This window comes from Perca fluviatilis, chromosome 16 (genome assembly GCF_010015445.1).
Source record: "Perca fluviatilis chromosome 16, GENO_Pfluv_1.0, whole genome shotgun sequence".
NCBI classification, from domain to species: domain Eukaryota; kingdom Metazoa; phylum Chordata; class Actinopteri; order Perciformes; family Percidae; genus Perca; species Perca fluviatilis.
The window spans coordinates 4,496,659-4,515,495 of record NC_053127.1 but is presented as its reverse complement, the minus strand read 5'-3'; the positions used below and the strand labels follow the sequence as shown (position 1 = coordinate 4,515,495).

At 39.1% G+C, this 18,837-nt stretch overlaps 2 protein-coding genes and 1 long non-coding RNA gene across 4 annotated transcripts in view; 1 reads left to right on the top strand and 2 right to left on the bottom strand.

The window, feature by feature from the left end:
• Positions 1-18,837, top strand: part of LOC120544555 (E3 ubiquitin-protein ligase Siah2-like) — a gene marked incomplete at its 3' end in the record, with an annotated part of 540,100 nt that overhangs the window by 306,377 nt on the left and 214,886 nt on the right.
• Positions 11,385-12,150, bottom strand: LOC120544584. Its single transcript, XR_005636517.1, has 5 exons — positions 12,125-12,150; positions 11,975-12,039; positions 11,816-11,849; positions 11,557-11,619; positions 11,385-11,459 (listed from the first exon to the last, which is right to left on the bottom strand). It is a non-coding gene; the product is annotated as an uncharacterized LOC120544584 (long non-coding RNA).
• On the bottom strand, positions 12,145-18,232 carry LOC120544578 (histone H2A-like). Of its 2 annotated transcripts, XR_005636514.1 has the most exons (17): positions 16,796-16,824; positions 16,327-16,498; positions 15,968-16,174; positions 15,824-15,873; positions 15,613-15,726; positions 15,273-15,466; positions 14,894-15,035; positions 14,128-14,776; positions 13,988-14,044; positions 13,587-13,897; positions 13,454-13,501; positions 13,284-13,364; positions 13,075-13,140; positions 12,826-12,926; positions 12,476-12,536; positions 12,333-12,383; positions 12,145-12,170 (listed from the first exon to the last, which is right to left on the bottom strand). XR_005636514.1 is itself a non-coding variant. In XM_039778446.1 (16 exons), the coding sequence occupies exon 1, from the start codon at positions 18,227-18,229 to the stop codon at positions 17,846-17,848; it is 384 nt and encodes a 127-aa protein (XP_039634380.1). In that variant the 5' UTR covers positions 18,230-18,232; the 3' UTR covers positions 12,145-12,170; positions 12,333-12,383; positions 12,476-12,536; positions 12,826-12,926; positions 13,075-13,140; positions 13,284-13,364; positions 13,454-13,501; positions 13,587-13,897; positions 13,988-14,044; positions 14,128-14,776; positions 14,894-15,035; positions 15,273-15,466; positions 15,589-15,726; positions 15,824-15,873; positions 15,968-16,174; positions 16,327-17,845. The 2 variants fall into 2 exon arrangements, 1 of the variants encoding a protein (XP_039634380.1); XM_039778446.1 differs by having other exon boundaries at positions 15,589-15,726; positions 16,327-18,232.

The following is an 18,837-nucleotide window of genomic DNA, read 5'->3' as shown; positions in this document are numbered from 1 at the left end:
TTCTTCGGGCCAGCCGCGCCTCTAGTTTCGGTGTGGCGCCAGCCGCGCCTCTGGTGTCGGTGGGGCGCCAGCCGCGCCTCTGGTGTCGGTGGGGCGCCAGCCGCGCCTCTGGTTTCAGTGTGGCCTTCCAAACTAGCTGGTTTCGGTGTGGTGCCAGCTTGGGTGCTGGTTCACGTGCGGCTCCCATGCCGGCTGCCCTTATGATGTAGTGACCTGCTATTGGGGTCACGGCATCATAAGCTCGTTAATCGTGTCGTCTTCCTCTCGTTTATCCGTGGTTTCCAGTCAGAGGAGCAGCCCTACACTACCACGACGATGATTGGTCGTCTCTCTTCGACGCCGTTTCTGAAGACTCTGCTTACATTATCGTGTAACTGCCTCCAAAGCCACCGAGCGGCTCGAGACGTCACAGACAGCAGGTTGTTGAGAAGCACGCCGTCGAGGGTTTCTCCATTGATCTCAACACATTTGAGTAAATAGTAAACAATTACAGGTAACCTGTAATTGCTCCTATTACTCGACAGGCAAGAGATCAGTTTAGCCAATGACACGACGACAACCTGTAGGATCGTGCATCAATGAACACAATATGAGACGAATTAAAGACTATTTGAGAATTAAACAAAAGTTTGGTCTTTGAGTATTTATTATATTTGCAAATATAGAGAAACACAATTTCACAGGTACACTCAGCACGTCTGAAAAAGCTAGGGGTGCACCGATCCGATATTAAGATCGGATATCGGCCCCGATATTGCAAAAATAGGTTGTTGTTTTTTTTTCACGCTCCGTCGCAGCACCGGGGCCCCTGTTAACTGCGTACCCTTCTCACTCATGCTAGTAACTTTATAACACAACAATTAATAACCCACAACTAACTATCTTAAAAGGATAAAACACCAAAGCATATAACAATTTGAGACTTAAACAGTTTCTAACACTAATAATTTTACATTTACAAATGTAGCTACACCGCCGAATGGCATGCTGGGTAACATTACATCTGCCAGCCTAGCTAGCCAGGTAGCATAACAGTCTGTTAAGCTGGGAGAGGCTACGGTCGGTACTGCACAAGAACCTAGAAGAAAGTTAGCTAGAGGATGAAGAAAGACCGGAGATACACCAGAACAACATGTGCTCAAGAGAGGGCCGCCGGTCGTTCCCAAGTTTTTTTCCTTTCTAACAAATCGGACATAATTTAGCCACGGTTGTTGCCCGTCGCGTTTAACGTTCGCGCCGTGCTAACGTTACTGCGCCTAACGTTAAAGACCTGTCACTTCAAGCATGCAGCGGAGCAACGTTATGAAGCCCAATCCACCTCCGGTCCCGCTACAGACCGTGGAGAAAGACGGGTTCGGAGCAATGATTAAAACTCTGGATTTAAGATGTCTTGCCTCGGCTGAAATAGTCCCGCCAACCTGCTAACGTTATTCAAACAGCGACGAGAGGCTGACGAGCGGAGTACCGTGTCAGTCCCCCACAACCTAACTTACCTGTGGCCAAGGTAGTGGTTATACAGTACTAGCTTACAACTATTTAGTTTTGAAAGGGAAACGGTGTTAAGTTGTTTGTATGTGTAGGCTATTCATTCGATTTGAGTTTATTTTACTACTTTGCAGTTTGCACAATACAAATAGTTTAGCTTCTGTAACTGTGGAGCCAAGCAAACCCTTAATCAAAGCTTTTAGTAAACATGATGACATTAACATGTTTTTGTGATATTCTATGTAGTCCTGACAGTAGAATAAGCCATTATAAACCTATATAAAGGTGGCCCATTATTGATGCCCCATTATTATGTATTTAAATTTATTTCAAGAAGTTTGATTACATTATATTTTCGATTTGAATGCACAATTGTTTTTTAAATAACAAATAAATAAGAATTCAATACATTACATCTATGTTATTTTGTCTTAGTTAGGAAAGTAATGTTTAGTTAGGAAGGTCTGGTGCCTTTAGTCTCTTCCACATGGTGGAAGGAAGGTATGATGTGGAAGGTATACAGTTTATTATTAATTCATTAACGGTATCGGATCGGTATCGGGTATCGACAGATACACAAAGCCCTGGCATCGGTATCGGGACTGAAAAAGTCGGATCGGTGCACCCCTAGAAAAAGCCTCCCTAACTAGAAGGTCTTCTCAACCAGAAATAGCTTCAGCTAGACTCAAAGTTCACGGTTGCCAGGGGTAGGGTACTAAAGTATAATCCGTTTTTCGTTTTAAACCAAAAACAAAAAAACGGGAGAGTGAGAAAACGGGCTCATTTTTATAACGTTCATAATCAGTGAAAATCTGATGGAACACAGGTCTCGTTTATAATGTTATTTTGGTCTTAACATGTTAAGATAACATGGGACCATAGTAACAGTGTCTGATAAACAGTAGTACATTACAGTAAAGGTAGTACATGGGACCATAGTAACAGTGTCTGATAAACAGTAGTACATTACAGTAAAGGTAGTACATGGGACCATAGTAACAGTGTCTGATAAACAGTAGTACATTACAGTAAAGAAGGATGATGAAATATTACATCCATAGATAATGTATTCTGATTGGTTCATGCTAATTGGTGACAATGAATCTCGTTATCTTGAAACTTTCATGATCTAAACATGGAATATTGTTTGTCTGTTTCCATACAACTAGTCATTAAGAGTAATGCATCAGGTACTTATCATTTTGAGCAGTTGTATCGATCGATGTTTAGATGATTGTAATGAAATGAATAGACAATCATCTGAAATGTGTGAATTACCTTTTGAAATAGTAGTACTTTGATGTTAAGTTGTGTCATATTGAACAGGTGATCTTTGGTTTATGTGTATTGTATCCAAGCAATTGAAAAAAGTGTTAGAGTTTTGAAAAATGTGCATTTTGATCATTGGTTGTGAGTTTTGTGTCTAGAGTTATGAAAAATTACATCAAGGTTCTGAAATTAGTGCCAAAGTGATTGTAAAAAACTGTAATGGCAGTTAAGTTGGTCAACCATGTCACATGAATAGTCTGCAGAGTTGCAAAAAAGAAGAAGACTTTTCATTTAAGTGATCAAGTGGTTTAGCCCTTGTGTTGTCTTATAAATTGGGTCATTATAAATGTTATTGGCATAACAAAATTGACCATTTCATAAAGCATGAAGTAATTTATCACTCAATTCTGGGTTAGAAGAGATAGATGACTGCCAGGGGGAGCCAGTTCTTCCTTCCGCCTACATTTTACATGGTAATGGCTAAAAGACAACATACATAATACATGAATCAATGTTTGTGATACAGTACATTGTGTTAAGCTATTACAGTTACATGGCTGTGATGCTAACTGGTTTATTTCTGTCTAGACAAACAATCCATACACCTTCACAACCAGTTGCAGCTAATATGACGCTGAATTGTCAGTAACGCCACCAGTCTGACATTTTTTTTTGATTTTAATATGAAGTGTTTTTTAATCTGTACCAAGTGGTAATGTTAAGTAATATTTTAAATTCCATAAATCATGTGTCATGTGTTTTTAGATGCCAAAACCACAGGGAGTTCCACGGTCAAGAAGCTACTGGATTTCCGATGATGCACCCTCCTGCTCTCGTTATAAAAAGGTAGGGTTTTTTTCCTCCACAATTGATACACAAAAAACACACTTAAAACTTGTATCTACTACACTTAAACAAAAACAAAAAAACTATAAATAAAATCTCATTACTAAATAGCCCCTAAAGCTAATGATGTTAACTGTGCTCAGTCTTCACTGCCGTCACCTTCAGAAACAGATGTGAGGCTATCATAGGCCCAGAAGTTTGTTGAAAACATGCTTAAATACACATTAAAACATGCAGGAAAGAAGAACAGGACATTTAATTCTGATGTGGCAGCCATCTACTGCCCCTGAAGTGCTTGTGTTTTGGGTAATTCCTGGCCTGCCATTCACTGAGGATCATTTTTGGCATTTGGTTCTTAAACTCACAAAAATAAACACCCCACATTTAACTAGGAAAGGACAGTACAAAATTGAAGATTAAGTGCATTGTAAAACATTAGCCTAATTTAGATAAACTGGCTCCTTTCAAAAAATGTTGGGACCTTGGTCTGCCATTCACAGAGGGTCACACCACACATTTAACTAGGAAAGAAGAACAGGACATTTAATTCTGATGTGCTTGTGTTTTGGGTAATTCCTGGCCTGCCATTCATTGAGGGTCATTTTTGGCATTTGGTTCCAAGCTGTCTTTGCCGGTCCTGCGCATTAAGTCAGAGGGATATTGCCAGTGTTGGCCATCTTTTGCCTGTTGCCTGGTCTGCCACATGGGTCATCAGGGTCAACAGCTCAGTCAGGAAAATCATGATTGCCACCTCGATGCTCTTTCATGTGTCTGCTAACAGAATGAAAATACAACCCTCAGTCGATGTGGTGGTGTCTGTATTTTGGGAACCTGATGACACAAAACCAAATTCACTAAAGACATTTTCTAAAAAAGTTTCAGCCACTTGATAGTTAAACAATTTCTAAGGACATGATTTTCTCTGCTGTGGAAAATAACAATCTGCCTTTTATTTTGTCCCCAACATGTCTTAGATTGCTGGGTTTTGTTATTTTAGTTTGGGTTGGAGATCACCGGTAGTCCAGTTATAATCGCCTTAGTATAGTTTAGATGTTTTTCTGTAGGTAGTTTAGGGGCATGATCTGGGTGTGACGGCCCTATAGGGGTTGGCCCGGTGACTTTCCCATCTTTTGTTCTTTTTGGCTGGGATCCCAACCCCTTTTAGTTTTTTTGGTAACACTTGCTATGAAGCCCATATCTGTAATGTGTTATAATCTGCTTATAGCAATGTATAGTTAGAAACACTTCATAATGCTTTTTAACAATAATCATAACACGTTTTTTTTGGTTCTTCAGATTTCCTTATACATCTTTGTGGTAAGTAACATCAAACCTCCTTTCAAGAGCAGTATTCATAATAAATGTAAATAAACATAATATGAAGTAAAGTTTTTATCACATTTGTATTTTTTCCAAAATATTTTTTTGCTACATGCTGAGGCTTTCCTCGGCATCTAGCCCTTGTGTGGTCCTTCGGGTCCCAGTGACCCGAAGGACCACACAAGGATTATGTACTTCCCTTTACTTTGTTGAGAATTGCTCTCTAAACCCTGTTTCTTGTAAAGTAAGTAAGTAAAGTTTATTTCTAGAACACATTTAAACACAGTTTAAGCTGACCAAAATGCTGTACAAACAAGAACTAAGGTGCTGTATTAACCCTTGTTTAGAGAGCAATTCTCAACAAAGTAAACGGAAGTACATAATCTTTGTGTTGTCCTTCTGGTCACTGGGACCCGAAGGACAACACAAGGGCTAGCAGAAAAATATTTTGGATCAGGAGGAGGTCGCAGGCCCAATAACTGCGTTGGACAAGGCTAGACCTGGCTGATCAAGTCCAGATCATCCCACCGGGTTTCAACAAACAGGCAAATAAAGAATACACATGCTCATTATTTGACACAATTGTCGGTATGAAATTAGTTGATAAGTTTCATAAACTTTGTATTGTGTTATCAGATGGCAACGTCCACCTCCAGCCAGACCGGTACCCATGTGTTTTCCATCTAAAAAGGTGATTGGAGAACTATTAACTAAAAAAATTTTTTAACCATCAGCGTTGCTTTATGGACATCTTTGTGGGTTACCCAGGAAGCATGCATGATGCAGCTCCATCTACACTAGGGGGACTTACCCTCCACCTGGGTATTTCCTCCAAGCTGATGGTGGCTACCCATGTCTAGAGGAACCCCTGGCCCTTATCACACCATGTAAGAGGCCAGTGAGAGGCATGGCAGAGCAAAGGTTTAATTATCATCATTCCAGAGGTCGCACAATCATTGCGCGTGCCTTTGGAATGATGAAAACCCGCTTCAGGTGCATCTTTTTAGAAGCACTTGGAAGTACATACACGTTTTGTCCCTGCAATTTTTGTACTGTTCTTCTTTCCTAGTTAAATGTGTGGTGTGACCCTCTGTGAAAGGCAGGCCAGGAATTACCCAAAACGCAAGCGCTTTGCCAAGGTCCCAAAGATTTTTGAATCCAAGTTTTTGAGCCAGTTTATCTAAATTAGGCTAATGTTTTACAATGAACTTAATCTTCAATTTTGTACTGTCCTTTACTAGTTAAATGTGGGGTGATTATATTTGTGAGTTTAAGAACCAAATGCCAAAAATGACCCTCAGTCTGCCATTCACTGAGGGTCATTTTTGGCATTTGGTTCTTGGAATTAACCAAAACACAAGCACTTCAGGGGCAGTAGATGGCTGCCACATCAGAATTAAATGTCCAACCTCCCACCAGGATGTGGTATGGCTTTGCCCGGCTGGCTCATCACCGAGCATTTTTTGAAGGCAGAAGGGGTAGTAGATGCATTTTTTAAAAGGCATCAGGGACAGTAGATGCATTTTTGAAGGCCCCAGGGGCAGTAGATGCATTTCTTGAAGGCATCAGGGGCGGTAGATGGCTGCCACATCAGAATTAAATGTCCTGGCAGCCCTGATGGTCACGACTACAATAACAGAAAACTCTTCCCGTCCGTGGTACTCCAGGCAGTCTGTGACTATCTGGATATGGACATCTTTGTGGGTTACCCAGGAAGCGTGCATGATGCAGCTCCATCTACACTAGGGGGACTTACCCTCCACCTGGGTATTTCCTCCTAGCTTATTATAGTTCGTCCTTTCCATATGTGCCAATTGTAATACTTGTGGGTTTTTTTTACCGCTTATTTTGACACTGTACAGCTCCGTATGTTTATTTTTTATTTATTTTTTTTCGATGGTGGCTACCCATGTCTAGAGGAACCCCTGGCCCTTATCACACCATATAAGAGGCCAGTGAGAGGCATGGCAGAGCAAAGGTTTAATTATCATCATTCCAGAGGTCGCACAATCATTGAGCGTGCCTTTGGAATGATGAAAACCCGCTTCAGGTGCATCTTTTTAGAAGCACTTGAAGTACATCCACTGTTTGTCCCTAAGGCAATAAATCACTGCAATTTTTCTGTTGTGAATTTCATAATCCAATCTTAATATCTTACTCAAAACAACAGTTAATGCTTAACAACTGCTAGTCACACTATCTTCTGTGTTCATGGTTTTTCATATCTCAACAGTCTTGTCTTCTTTTGCTCTGACTTGTGCACAGGTGGTGACGGTGTGTGTAATTTTACACAACATTTTTGTTGGTGTCGGGGATGAGCTGGAAGAGCCAGTGGAGGAGGACGACAACCAGCTACCTCTGGAGCGTGATGGTAGGGAGAGCCGGAGTGGAGCTGCTTGGCGGCCCGCGCTGACAAACGAGCTGTCTGCACTGCATGAGGCACCTCTGGACCACTTTTATTTTTCCCAGGTGAATAATTATAAGTGTGGAAGATGACACATCCAAGTACATAAAATTATTATTTTTTTTTTCTATGACTATTAAGATGTAACATACTTCAAAGTCACCAGCTAGCAATTATCCTTTAACTACTGCAACGCTTTAACTACTGTAACGCTGTAACCAACATATGAAAAGTCAATTAACAGAACCATTGGTAAGCACCCATACACAGTCAAGAAGGTACATTAAATTAACTTAATGTACCTTATCATGGTCAGTTCCATAATAAAGTACATTACTAGTACATTAAGTACATTTAATTTACATTCTTGATACAATATTAAATATACAGCAACTGTTTTAGATACGTTAGATGCAATAATCATCTTACAGCACAGATTGGATTACCACTGGACTAATCTAAACTTTTTTTCTGTCTGCAGTCTTGAAGAAACAGCAGCAGCCAGCACCGGCAGTTGTAGCTGATGGGCGCTTTTTGTTGTTGGTCTTGTTGTGTATATATATTGTTGTAGCTTCAAATGTTTAAGTTGTTGTAATAATGTTTCTCTTTGTGGGTTACCCAGGAAGATTGCATGATGCAGCCCCATCTACACTAGGGGGACTTACCCTCCACCTGGGTGTTTCCTCCTAGCTGATGGTGGCTACCCATGTCTAGAGGAACCCCTGGCCCTTATCACACCATATAAGAGGCCAGTGAGAGGCATGGCAGAGCAAAGGTTTAATTATCATTATTCCAGAGGTCGCACAATCATTGTGCGTGCCTTTGGAATGATGAAAACCCGCTTCAGGTGCATCTTTTTAGAAGCACTTGAAGTACATCCACTGTTTGTCCCTGCAATTTTTGTACTGTTGTTCTTTCCTAGTTAAATGTGTGGTGTTTATATTTGTGAGTTTAAGTGCTGCTCTGTATTTTTGTTTAAATCTATGCATGTCCCCATAGGACAATGTAATGCATTTTTTGATGTTAGAGAATTTATGTGAAGGAGCAAGCATTGTATATAGTTGTAGATATGAGAATGTTGTGTGAATTAATGTTTTACTTCATGTATATAGTTGTCAATATTTAAATGCTTAATTAAATAATTTTTTGCAACCAAGATGAAATGAATGTAAATAAGGGTGAATATATTGTTCAATACATTGTTCTAAGCTTCACATGCTAGTTATTTGTTACTTACCAAGGTTTTTAAAAATTGACATTGACAGTTTATATTAAATAATTAAAAAAGGGGCAAAGACAAAAACCAATCGTTAAAAGTACTGTTTTTGTAAATGGAGTCTGGTTGGTTTAGCGCTAGCTACTTCATAGCATTGTGTGATAAGCAAAAATGTCTTGAATATGTTTTAAAAAGATCTCTGAAGGGTTAAGACACTTAACACTTCACCGTTAAAACAACGCTGTATGTATTTAAAATTTAAGCAAAACTGGAGAATTTTATATATATATATATATATATATATATATATATATATATATATATATATATATATATATATATAAATATATCAGTATATATACGCATCCTAAATCCACCAGACTTCATGTAAATAATCAGTACTTTAAGCATCCTAAACCAACCAGACTCAAATGTCAAAAGAAACGGTAAGTGGTACTAGGCTGTACTCTGGTTTTGACCTGTATGCATTTGTGGTGTCTTGTAAGCCCATCCATCCATTCCCTATTGCTATTGTTAATCAATTGTATTCTCTCTCTATGTCTCTCAGTGACAGTGTGACTTATGTATGTCACTACAGCTACTGCTATTAATACTTAGCTAGTGTTATTCGGATGTGCACCAAGTAGGAGGCACACTGTAAAAATTTCTTCCGGAATTTTCTAGTTAGTTTTACACTTATGTTTTGCGTTCATGGTCAACAGACCTCATTTACATGAATTATACCTAATTTCTCAGTAAAATGAGGATATACGATTACTTGTTTTGGATTATAACAGACTGGTATATTCAATTCAATTTTATTAATAGAATCAAATCATAACAGGAGTTATCTCAGGACACTTTACAGATAGAGTAGGTCTAGACCACACTCTATAATTTATAATAACCCAACAATTTATAATAACCTAACAATTCCAGTGATTCCCCTCAAGAGCATGCATAAATGCGTAAATGTGACAGTGGTGAGGAAACACTCCCTTTTTAGGAAGAAACCTTGGACAGACCCAGGCTCTTGGTGTGTGTGTGTGTGTGTGCATGCACATACTTGTAAATATATCTTCTGTAAAGCTCAATAGTGCCCTATTGCACTACCAGGTCAAAATTCGCCCGGGAAGACCATAACTGTTATAAAATTGAATAAAACACCCCAAATTGTATGAAATTTGTGAATATTAATTTACTGGCGAAGAGCATGGAAGGGAACAATGCATGTTATTCTTGGTTAATTTGGTTGAAAGAAACCCAAATTTCTTATAAGAAACTTTGAAAACATGACACATTTAACCCGAAGACAACACAAGTGTTAGATGCCTTTTTACTGGCTGGTGTAAGATTAGAGTAACTAGTCAATAACTGCCACACATAGGCAGCAGATTTCATGTGATTTTAAAATTATTATTAAATAATTAAATACTTTATATAACCCTAAATAGCTAACTTTAGCCTAAGCTGACAAGCTACAGGCAAACAATGTAAATAAAACAATAAAGTGCCTCGTTCTTCTGGCAGTTACAGCTCTCATGCTTTTATTTTGACACGTTAATGTTACTTCCTGTCCAGAGCAGATTGGTTTTAGTCAACTTTTGACTTAACACGTTAAGACCAAACAAAAATAACATTATAAACGAGACATGTGTTCCATCACATTTTCAATGATTATACACATTATAAAAATGAGCCCGTAGTCTCGCTCTTGGTTTAAAATGGAAAAATGAAAAACAAAAAAACAACAGTTGAAAAACGAGCAGTTTTCCAGTTAATTTTTCATTTGTATGGACATTGGAAAAACGAGAAAACTGAGCTCATAGTTTTGTTTTTCCATCGACCCGTTTTTTCATTTTTGGTTGAAAACGAAAAACGGATTATAGGCCTGCTTTACTTTCAGGCCGAAAAATGGATTACAGGCCTACTTTACTTTCAGGCCGAAAAACGGATTACAGGCCTACTTTACTTTCAGGCCTACACATGAACAAAATTAATAATCTTGTAGAATATGAAAACAATAATTAAAATAATCAAATTTGCTATTACAAACCATTCCGCGGACATTCATCTGCAACTCAAATCGATTGTTGAATTCCAATCCCTCTCGAAAGTTTTCAAAAACGTTTTGAAACGCCATGACTGTGTCTTCTTTTTCTTCTCCTCCTTGCTGCACTTGAAATGAGTTCAGCAGCTCTGCTACTGCTTTTTTTGTCAGCTTCAGCCTGCTCTCTGATTGGACGAGGAAGAAATGGGCAGGAAGGAGAGAAATATCCCATCCAGAGTCATAGACAGAGAGAGTTGCAGCTGTGAAAGATCAAAACTGTTGGCTGACTGCTGATAGATACTAGTTTGTATAATTGTATTGTTTGATAATATTTTTATGCAACACACGTTTTAATACGTAGATGATCATCCATTTCTATTTGACATCTCCATGGTGACTTTTGTTGTAAAAATGGATATGATGCAACCCTCTCTCTACACCACTCTGGTAAAAAACAAAAAAGCCTGGACAAACCAAGACTGTATGGCTGCAGCCTGGAGCGTCCCATGTCATGCAGTCCCGTCTCATGCCGTCCCGCCTGGGGCCATCCCCGACCTTCTACTTTTCAAAATAAAAGCTTGCGTCCCATGCCATCCGTCCGGAATAAAATACGTATTAAAAATACGTTTTTGCGTCGACTATCATACGTTTTTGCGTCGACTATCATGCTAATGAATAAAATACTTAAAATATATTTGGTGTTTAAGTAAACAGTAAGATAAATGCAGACTACCATGCTAATGAATAATATATTTGGTGCAATATAGAATATAAAAATAAAAAGCAGTCTTGGAAAGAGTGTAACATGTTTATTTTAGAGAAACATTGATGCCCTCCAGAATCCCCTCTTTGGTCAGGTCAACAGGTTCCTGAATGAACACATTTAACACTTATTTATTTTGAGAATTCATTATGTAGACAGTTTGTAGTATTTTGAGGCATCAAGTTTACTTCATTCACACTAACCGACTGTTGAGGAGGGATTGTCCTGGGCCTCTTTGCCTCCTCCTTATCCTTATCTGCTATTATCTGTACACAGACAACAATTATTTAATTGTCACAGGGTAAATACATACAAATACATATTTAAAAATATTTAAAAGTCAGTAAAAAGTATGCATATGAAGTGGGAGGTTTGGATCCAAAATACATCAAATCATATAATAAGTAATCCTCAGCATGCAGGTCACAACATCGTCAACAACTATCAAAATGTGATTCTTACGATGGGATCTTCATATTTCCTTTTCTGTGCGAACCTTTAAAACAGACAGATTTTCTTAAATTACATGTTAGAGATTAAGAAGAATAGTAATTACATCTATATGTATAATTTTGGCTTTGTTATACATTTTTATGTTACAGTTGTAACATCCTGACACACCTGACAACTGAATGACCAGACAGGAGCAACAGGCACCACCATGTCCTGATTGTGTCCATGTCACCCTAGAAATACAACATTTTAAACAATGAAGTCATGTTCTACAAAACCGGTACTGTAATATGTCTGTAGACTTTCTGGGCACCTTACAGTTGTGAAGTCAAAATCTGCCCCCCAGCACAATGTAAAGAGCATACTGTAATAAAAAGAAAACGTATTGGTCTGTACTAGTCTTGGAAAAACATACTAAGCTATATTCCCCTGGTATTTAAATACAATAACAGATCCACAGCTAATATGTTGTCAGGTAAATTATATTTAACACCATTAAGTGACATTTGAGGACAACACACAATACCATTAACATGAAGATCCCACAGGCATTGCCATCTTCCTGTCTTGGGAGACCCTGAACATCAGAAATACAGTAAGACAGTGTACAACATTCAGCACAGCTCATTCATGGAAAATAAACAATAAAATACGTAGAAACCCATTTACTTTGATGTCCTTGCTGTATATCACAGTCCATTCTCCTGGGATAATCCTCTGTGCAAGATCGCTGCAATTAAAGTATTAATCAGCATTTTATTTTCCAAAATTCCTAAAACAGATCTAACTCAATATGTTATTGAACAACTTAATGTGGTCGGGAACAGACCAAAAGCACCTAGAATAATTTTAACAACTTTAACCCTTGTGTTGACTTCGAGTCAAATTGACCTTTTTTCAATTTTTGTAGGGGCGTAGCCAGAAAACAACCGTAGAAACAACCACTGAAAATGAAAAGACAACACAAGGGTTAAATCCAAAACAGATGGATTGAACGTCTGAACTTAATGAGTTGAAACCTGCAAATCTGAATGTAACGTTGATCGCCAAAGCCAACTGAGGCTTCCAGATGGAATAAGGAGTCTGGGAAAAGGATTTGTCTCTCTCTCAGCTTCAAAACCTGTACACATATATTTTAGGAATATTAACATAAACGAATGTAATATAATTTCTCAAATTAAAGATAAAATGGTTTCTACAAAGAAGAAAGTAGATTATAATAGTAAATCAGTGCAAAAGTAATGGTAATAATAAAACTGCAGATGCACACAGAGCATGTAGTGTCCTGGTTTCCAAATAGGTATGAGGACAAAATCCTTGTTTGCCAAATCATTCTGAAAGACATATCACGAAGAAATAGAAAAGCAGAACAGATCTGAACCTTTATTTTTTTAAACAATATAACTATTTAAACAAAATTATATATATATAAATAATAATAATAATAATAATAATAATAATAATAATAATAAATTACGGGGAAAGACGAGGTATCCGGACAATGTGGTGGTAGCCATGTTGGTACCACGTAGCAATCCACTGCATACACATCCTTTTGCTGATGGCACATATATCATTGAAATTCAACTAAGTTGGAAAGACAACATTTATCATTGTATGCTGTATATTGTAAACTAAGTAATTTACCTGTGACTGTGCTATTTGGGTGATTATCTGAAAACAGCAATTTACTATCTGTATGGAGCATAAAAAAAACAAAATATAAACCCAAGGCAAAACAGTGTGCTATACCCAAATAACTTGTTAAAGTTGTGCTTACTGTGGCCTCCAACTCCCGTGCCAAGCCCAGAGTCAAAAAGTCTCTGCGTTGCAAGGTAACTTGCTGCACTTTGGTAAACTGGGTTCATATAATTGTTTCATCTGGATTTCTTTTGGGGTCCAAGACATATTTCAGCTAGAACACACGAACACACACAAACACGAACACACACATTAAGAGTACCAACTTTGTGTATGTACAGTATGAAATCAAACCTACCATATTTTTTTGTCCTGGACTAGGTTTCAAACCCCAGCATGATCTCTGTGGCTGTATGTCACACAGGGAAGTTTCCCTTTCAGGAGTTGGTCCTACAGGTTAAAGATGTAAAAAGAGATTATTTTTCAAGCCTAACAAACTGATCAACCCCAATATCTGAAATCTGTTTAAATGAGTCCTACCATCAAGATTTCTTGTGGGTTCCAATGAAGTCTGAGTGCCCAATAAAGACTGTGGAGCTAAACATAGCAATCAACAGTAGATCAAATACATCCTGGACTGGATTGTGACACTACATTTTAAACAACTGTTATTATGTTACCTGCCACTGCCTTCCCAAGTGTGTCCAGTGTGATACTGACATTCCTCACATTTCTTTTCATCTTCTCAATGGTTTGTCTCTCTTTTTTTTCATTGTGGTGATGAACAATGTTTCGCACCAGAAAAATGTGAGCTGAAGGCGACATATTGTTAATGAAATAATTGTTCTTCCGCATATTTGCGAAGAACTGTTCAGCCACTTGGCTGTTGAGCTGACCTGCAAGCTCCGGTACAAGTTCAATTCTCCTGAGCATGTCCTTCTCATCCTTGCTGTTACCTTCATGTAGCTTGTCACACAAGACATAATGTTGAGAGGATTTGGTAACCGGATGACTATCATCTTCAAAGTTTTCAGTGTTTGGCTCCAAAAGCCACGGAAGGTGGATCTTCAGTGTTCGGTCCTTGGCAGCCTGTATGTTCTCAGGGGTTGGAGGAGCAAGACGGCCTTCATTTGGCTGGAATGGTGGATTTTCTGGCACTCTCACATTGGTGTGGTTTACAAGACCTCGTGCAAAGTCATAGACTGATATATTGGGCATATGTTTCCACGACAGAAGCATATCTGCTAAAGTCTCTAGGGCCTTCTGCTCTGATGTTAAACTTCAAGCTGTACAAAACACCGCAGGGACACATGATGGCAGCCAAACCACCTGGATGAATAGTAAAGGATTAAACCATTAGGAATAAGAAGTATATAAATGTAAAGTTAATATGTATTTACAGGAATACATAAAACCGACAAAGCCAGAAAAATGTAAAGCTGTCACCTGATGCTCCCCAGATCTTCTGAAACACTTTGTCGTAGGCCTGTCTATTTTGCATTTCGGTTCTGAGGCGCAGAATTAGATCTATCTTAGAACCACAAGAGTCGACACCACATTCCTTACAGAGTGTACGTACTGCATCCACCTGTGTAGGTCAAGGGAAAGAATAAATACAGTAAACGTGGGTTGACAATGTGTTATATTATCCCCACTAACATTTAGGCCTATTGTTGTGACTTCAATCTATTCAACTGCATCAAAAAGACACGTTGCTTCCATACAACTGTCCTGCAGTTTGTAGGCCTGTAACAGACAAAGATTCCATGAGAGTCCTTTGTGAAAAGAACCAAATAAAGGGTGATACAAACTATGTGGAGGATACCTTCAAATTCATCAATTCATTTGAGAGTCTGTCTTCAGTAATATTGATGTCATCTGCCTCTGCCAAGTTTCTTGGACCTTGAGCTTTTAAAAACTCTGTGTTTAGCACAGTGTTGGACCTTCGTGTGCCTTGCCCAATCCAAGGTGCCCAAAAATGATAGCTGGGATGGACAGTAAAAGGATTCTTCCGGTTACCTGTTAATCAGAATGAAATGTTGGAAAAAGACACATTACTTATATCTGATTTTAATATCTTCTTTTAATAGCTTCTTCATATTTTTTCTTTGGAACTGCATATTACAGTGAGGACAAACTACATTTGGCAAATTTGCACGGCGCACTCTGCAGGGAGGGTTGTCCAGGTTAGCAAGAAGGAACGGCAAGAAGGATTCTGGCGGTGGGTCTTGGGGTCTCTCTGCTGGGTCTCTTTGTCCTTGTATTTCACTATACTGTACCTGACACAGACACACACAGACACACACAGGTTTGAAAAACACACTAAACATTCACACAGATAGTTTTCTCTTTATAAACAGACACACATATACTCACCGATACAGGCAGTTTGTCAGTGCCGAGATGAGGTAGGTTCACAGATCCTGCTGCAGAGAATTGATAATCAAACTGACAATCAGCTAAAAGTATTAAGTGAACACAGCCAAGTGCAGCTCCACAGAAAATGGAGTGATTTCAGACCTTTGCACTCCTCTGTCTGGGAATTGATGCCCATCTCTCTGCAGTCTGCATCAGCATCCAGCTGGGCATCATGGAGAGGTGGCCTACAAATCGGCAAATGCCTCTGTATAGCCTGCCTTTTTATTGTGGTCTTGAGGCAGAAAGGGCAGTGGAAGTGACCACTGCTTCCACTCCTGCAGGCCTGGTGGCATTTTGTTATGAAGAAATCTATGAAGGGACAAAAGCATTACGTGCTTACCCAATAAAATAAAGCAACTAGTATGTAAAGTTACTATTATTAAGCTTACTAAGTACCAGTAGTTACAAACAAACAAATGATAATGGCATAGCATAGCACAAAGCTGATGGAGGGAACTAACCTTCATGTTGAATGGCATTCTTTACACGCACCTCCATGTGCTGCAAAACCTTTGCCCTACACCGGGGCTTGTATATGGAAGTGGGGCAAAGGGGGCAATGATGGTCGGTACAGCACACCGTGCATCGTGTCACCGGGGGTGTGCTATTTCTTTTAAAGACACTGATGTGTACCTTAAGGACAATCACAGAAAGCAACCATCAGAGTCTGCAACCATAAATTGCTCTAGGTAACGTTAGCTAACATTCACTAACAAATGTCAACCAACGCTGATGCAGGTTTCATCAAATGTACGTTAACATCCAGAAATCAGCAAACTATGTATGACTAAAATTGCTACTTTAACAGTTTAAACGTTTTTCAATTGATTGCAACAAACGTGATCATGAACTTACCCGTGACTCTGGTGACTCCATCTGGAAATCTGGAAAATAATTCGCGGTTTTGTATTTTTGACCCTCTGAACTTACCGTTGGAAAGCCTCGGCATGAGACGGGACGGCATGACATGGGACGCTCCAGGCTGCAGCCATACCCGCCTCGGACAAACGGCCCCGCCCACCCGGAATTCCCCCGGTGTTCCTCCCGCCATTTTTGAGACAGGAGCCGTTAAAATTTGAATTTCTTTTGTCCAATAGTGGATCAGCTACAGATGCATGTCTCCCATTGGAGAGATTGGATTGGTCATGTCTGAACCAATCAGCGCTGCCCAGGCTCTGGCAGCCTACAGTCACACAACAGCTCTTTTAAGACCTACACTAACAGAGCAACAGTCCTGAAACAATACTGTCTCACACTATTTCATATATTTGATGTTGTATTATCTATGTAGATACTATTCAACCTTTTTACTGCAGACACAAACCTTAATAACTTGTTTGTTACACCAGTTACAAGAACAGATGTGTGTATTGCTTATCCACTGAAGATTCATGAAGAAAACTAAATAGACCTACATGTATTAAGTAATAAAGATGTGCCAGCCGGTTATAAAAAGTGGAAATAAATGCTACAGAGAGGCTCTATTAACCGTGACTAGAAGACTAATATTTAATATAATGGCAAAAAACGGTGACAAGTCCCACTCTGGCATATGCATTGGGCTATACTTTGCATTAGTTGTTTCTGACAACGTTTGCTTAACACTTACGGCAGCTGTCTGTGCAAAAGCATACCGTTGGATTTCATGCATGACATTTAATAGTTTTTTTTGGTCATTGTATTTGAAGTAATCCACAATATAGACAGTAACGTTAAATAATAGATTGCCTTTTCTTGACTTGGGAGAAAGTGGGAGATTTAGATGGCAACTATAAATAGAATATATATTAAAAAAAAGAAAAAACGGTATTTGTCAAATGTGGACTACAAATGGATGAAAAACTCACTTACCGCACACACGAAAAACAATAGAAATTACGGTCACGATAGATAAATAGTAAATAAGGGTTTCTCTTTAGTTGGATGTGTGTGGCTCTTAAAAGAGCCGTTGTTGGTTTGGTTGAAGCCGGTTCCGGTTGTTTACTTCTTAGCGGGCTTCTCGGTCTTCTTGGGCAGCAGGACGGCCTGGATGTTGGGCAGCACGCCGCCCTGAGCGATGGTCACTCCGCCCAGCAGCTTGTTGAGCTCCTCGTCGTTGCGGACGGCCAGCTGCAGATGGCGGGGGATGATACGGGTCTTCTTGTTGTCGCGGGCAGCGTTTCCAGCCAGCTCCAGGATCTCCGCGGTCAGGTACTCCAGCACGGCCGCCAGATACACCGGAGCTCCGGCGCCGACCCGCTGAGCGTAGTTCCCTTTGCGGAGCAGCCTGTGGACACGGCCGACGGGGAACTGGAGCCCGGCACGAGAGGAGCGGGTCTTGGCCTTCGCTCTGGCTTTACCTCCGGTTTTTCCTCTTCCAGACATTTTCGTGTTATCGAGTTTTCAAGAATAGTACTGAAATGTTGCCGAACCCGACTTTATATCTATCTAGCTGCTTCGTGATTGGCCAGAGTGAGTGTAAGTATAATCGTCCAATCAGAAAAGAGATCAGTCAAGTTGCTTTATCCGTATGAAGACTTTTTTTTAACCCTTCTGTTGTCCTCGGGTCAAATTTGAAAACAAAAACTTTCTAAATCAGAACAACGACAAAAGAATGTTGGAAAAAGCTACAAAAACTTTTGTTTTTAAAACACTAAAAGAGTGACCAAAAAACCATCAAAAACATCGCCAAAGGTGACAAAAATTGGTGAAAAAAAACGTGAATAAATACATCGGAAAAAAGCGACTAAAAACTAAAAAAATTGACAAAACATAATTCAAAAAACTGACAAAAATATTGAAATAAAATCGACAAAAACATGGAGAAAAGTGTAGAAAAAGAACAACAAAATGTTAAAATTTAAACCCGTAATTAATGAAATATAAATACATGTATTTTTCCTTTCTTATTCTGTAATTTGCCTTTTGTATTTTTCTATTTTGTTAACTCACGTTTAAGGGTTAGACACAAAAATTTCAACACAAACACATTT

Bases quoted from the DNA above. Each gene is read 5' to 3' on its own strand.
- LOC120544578 (XM_039778446.1), bottom strand. From the start codon at position 18,229: ATGTCTGGAAGAGGAAAAACCGGAGGTAAAGCCAGAGCGAAGGCCAAG.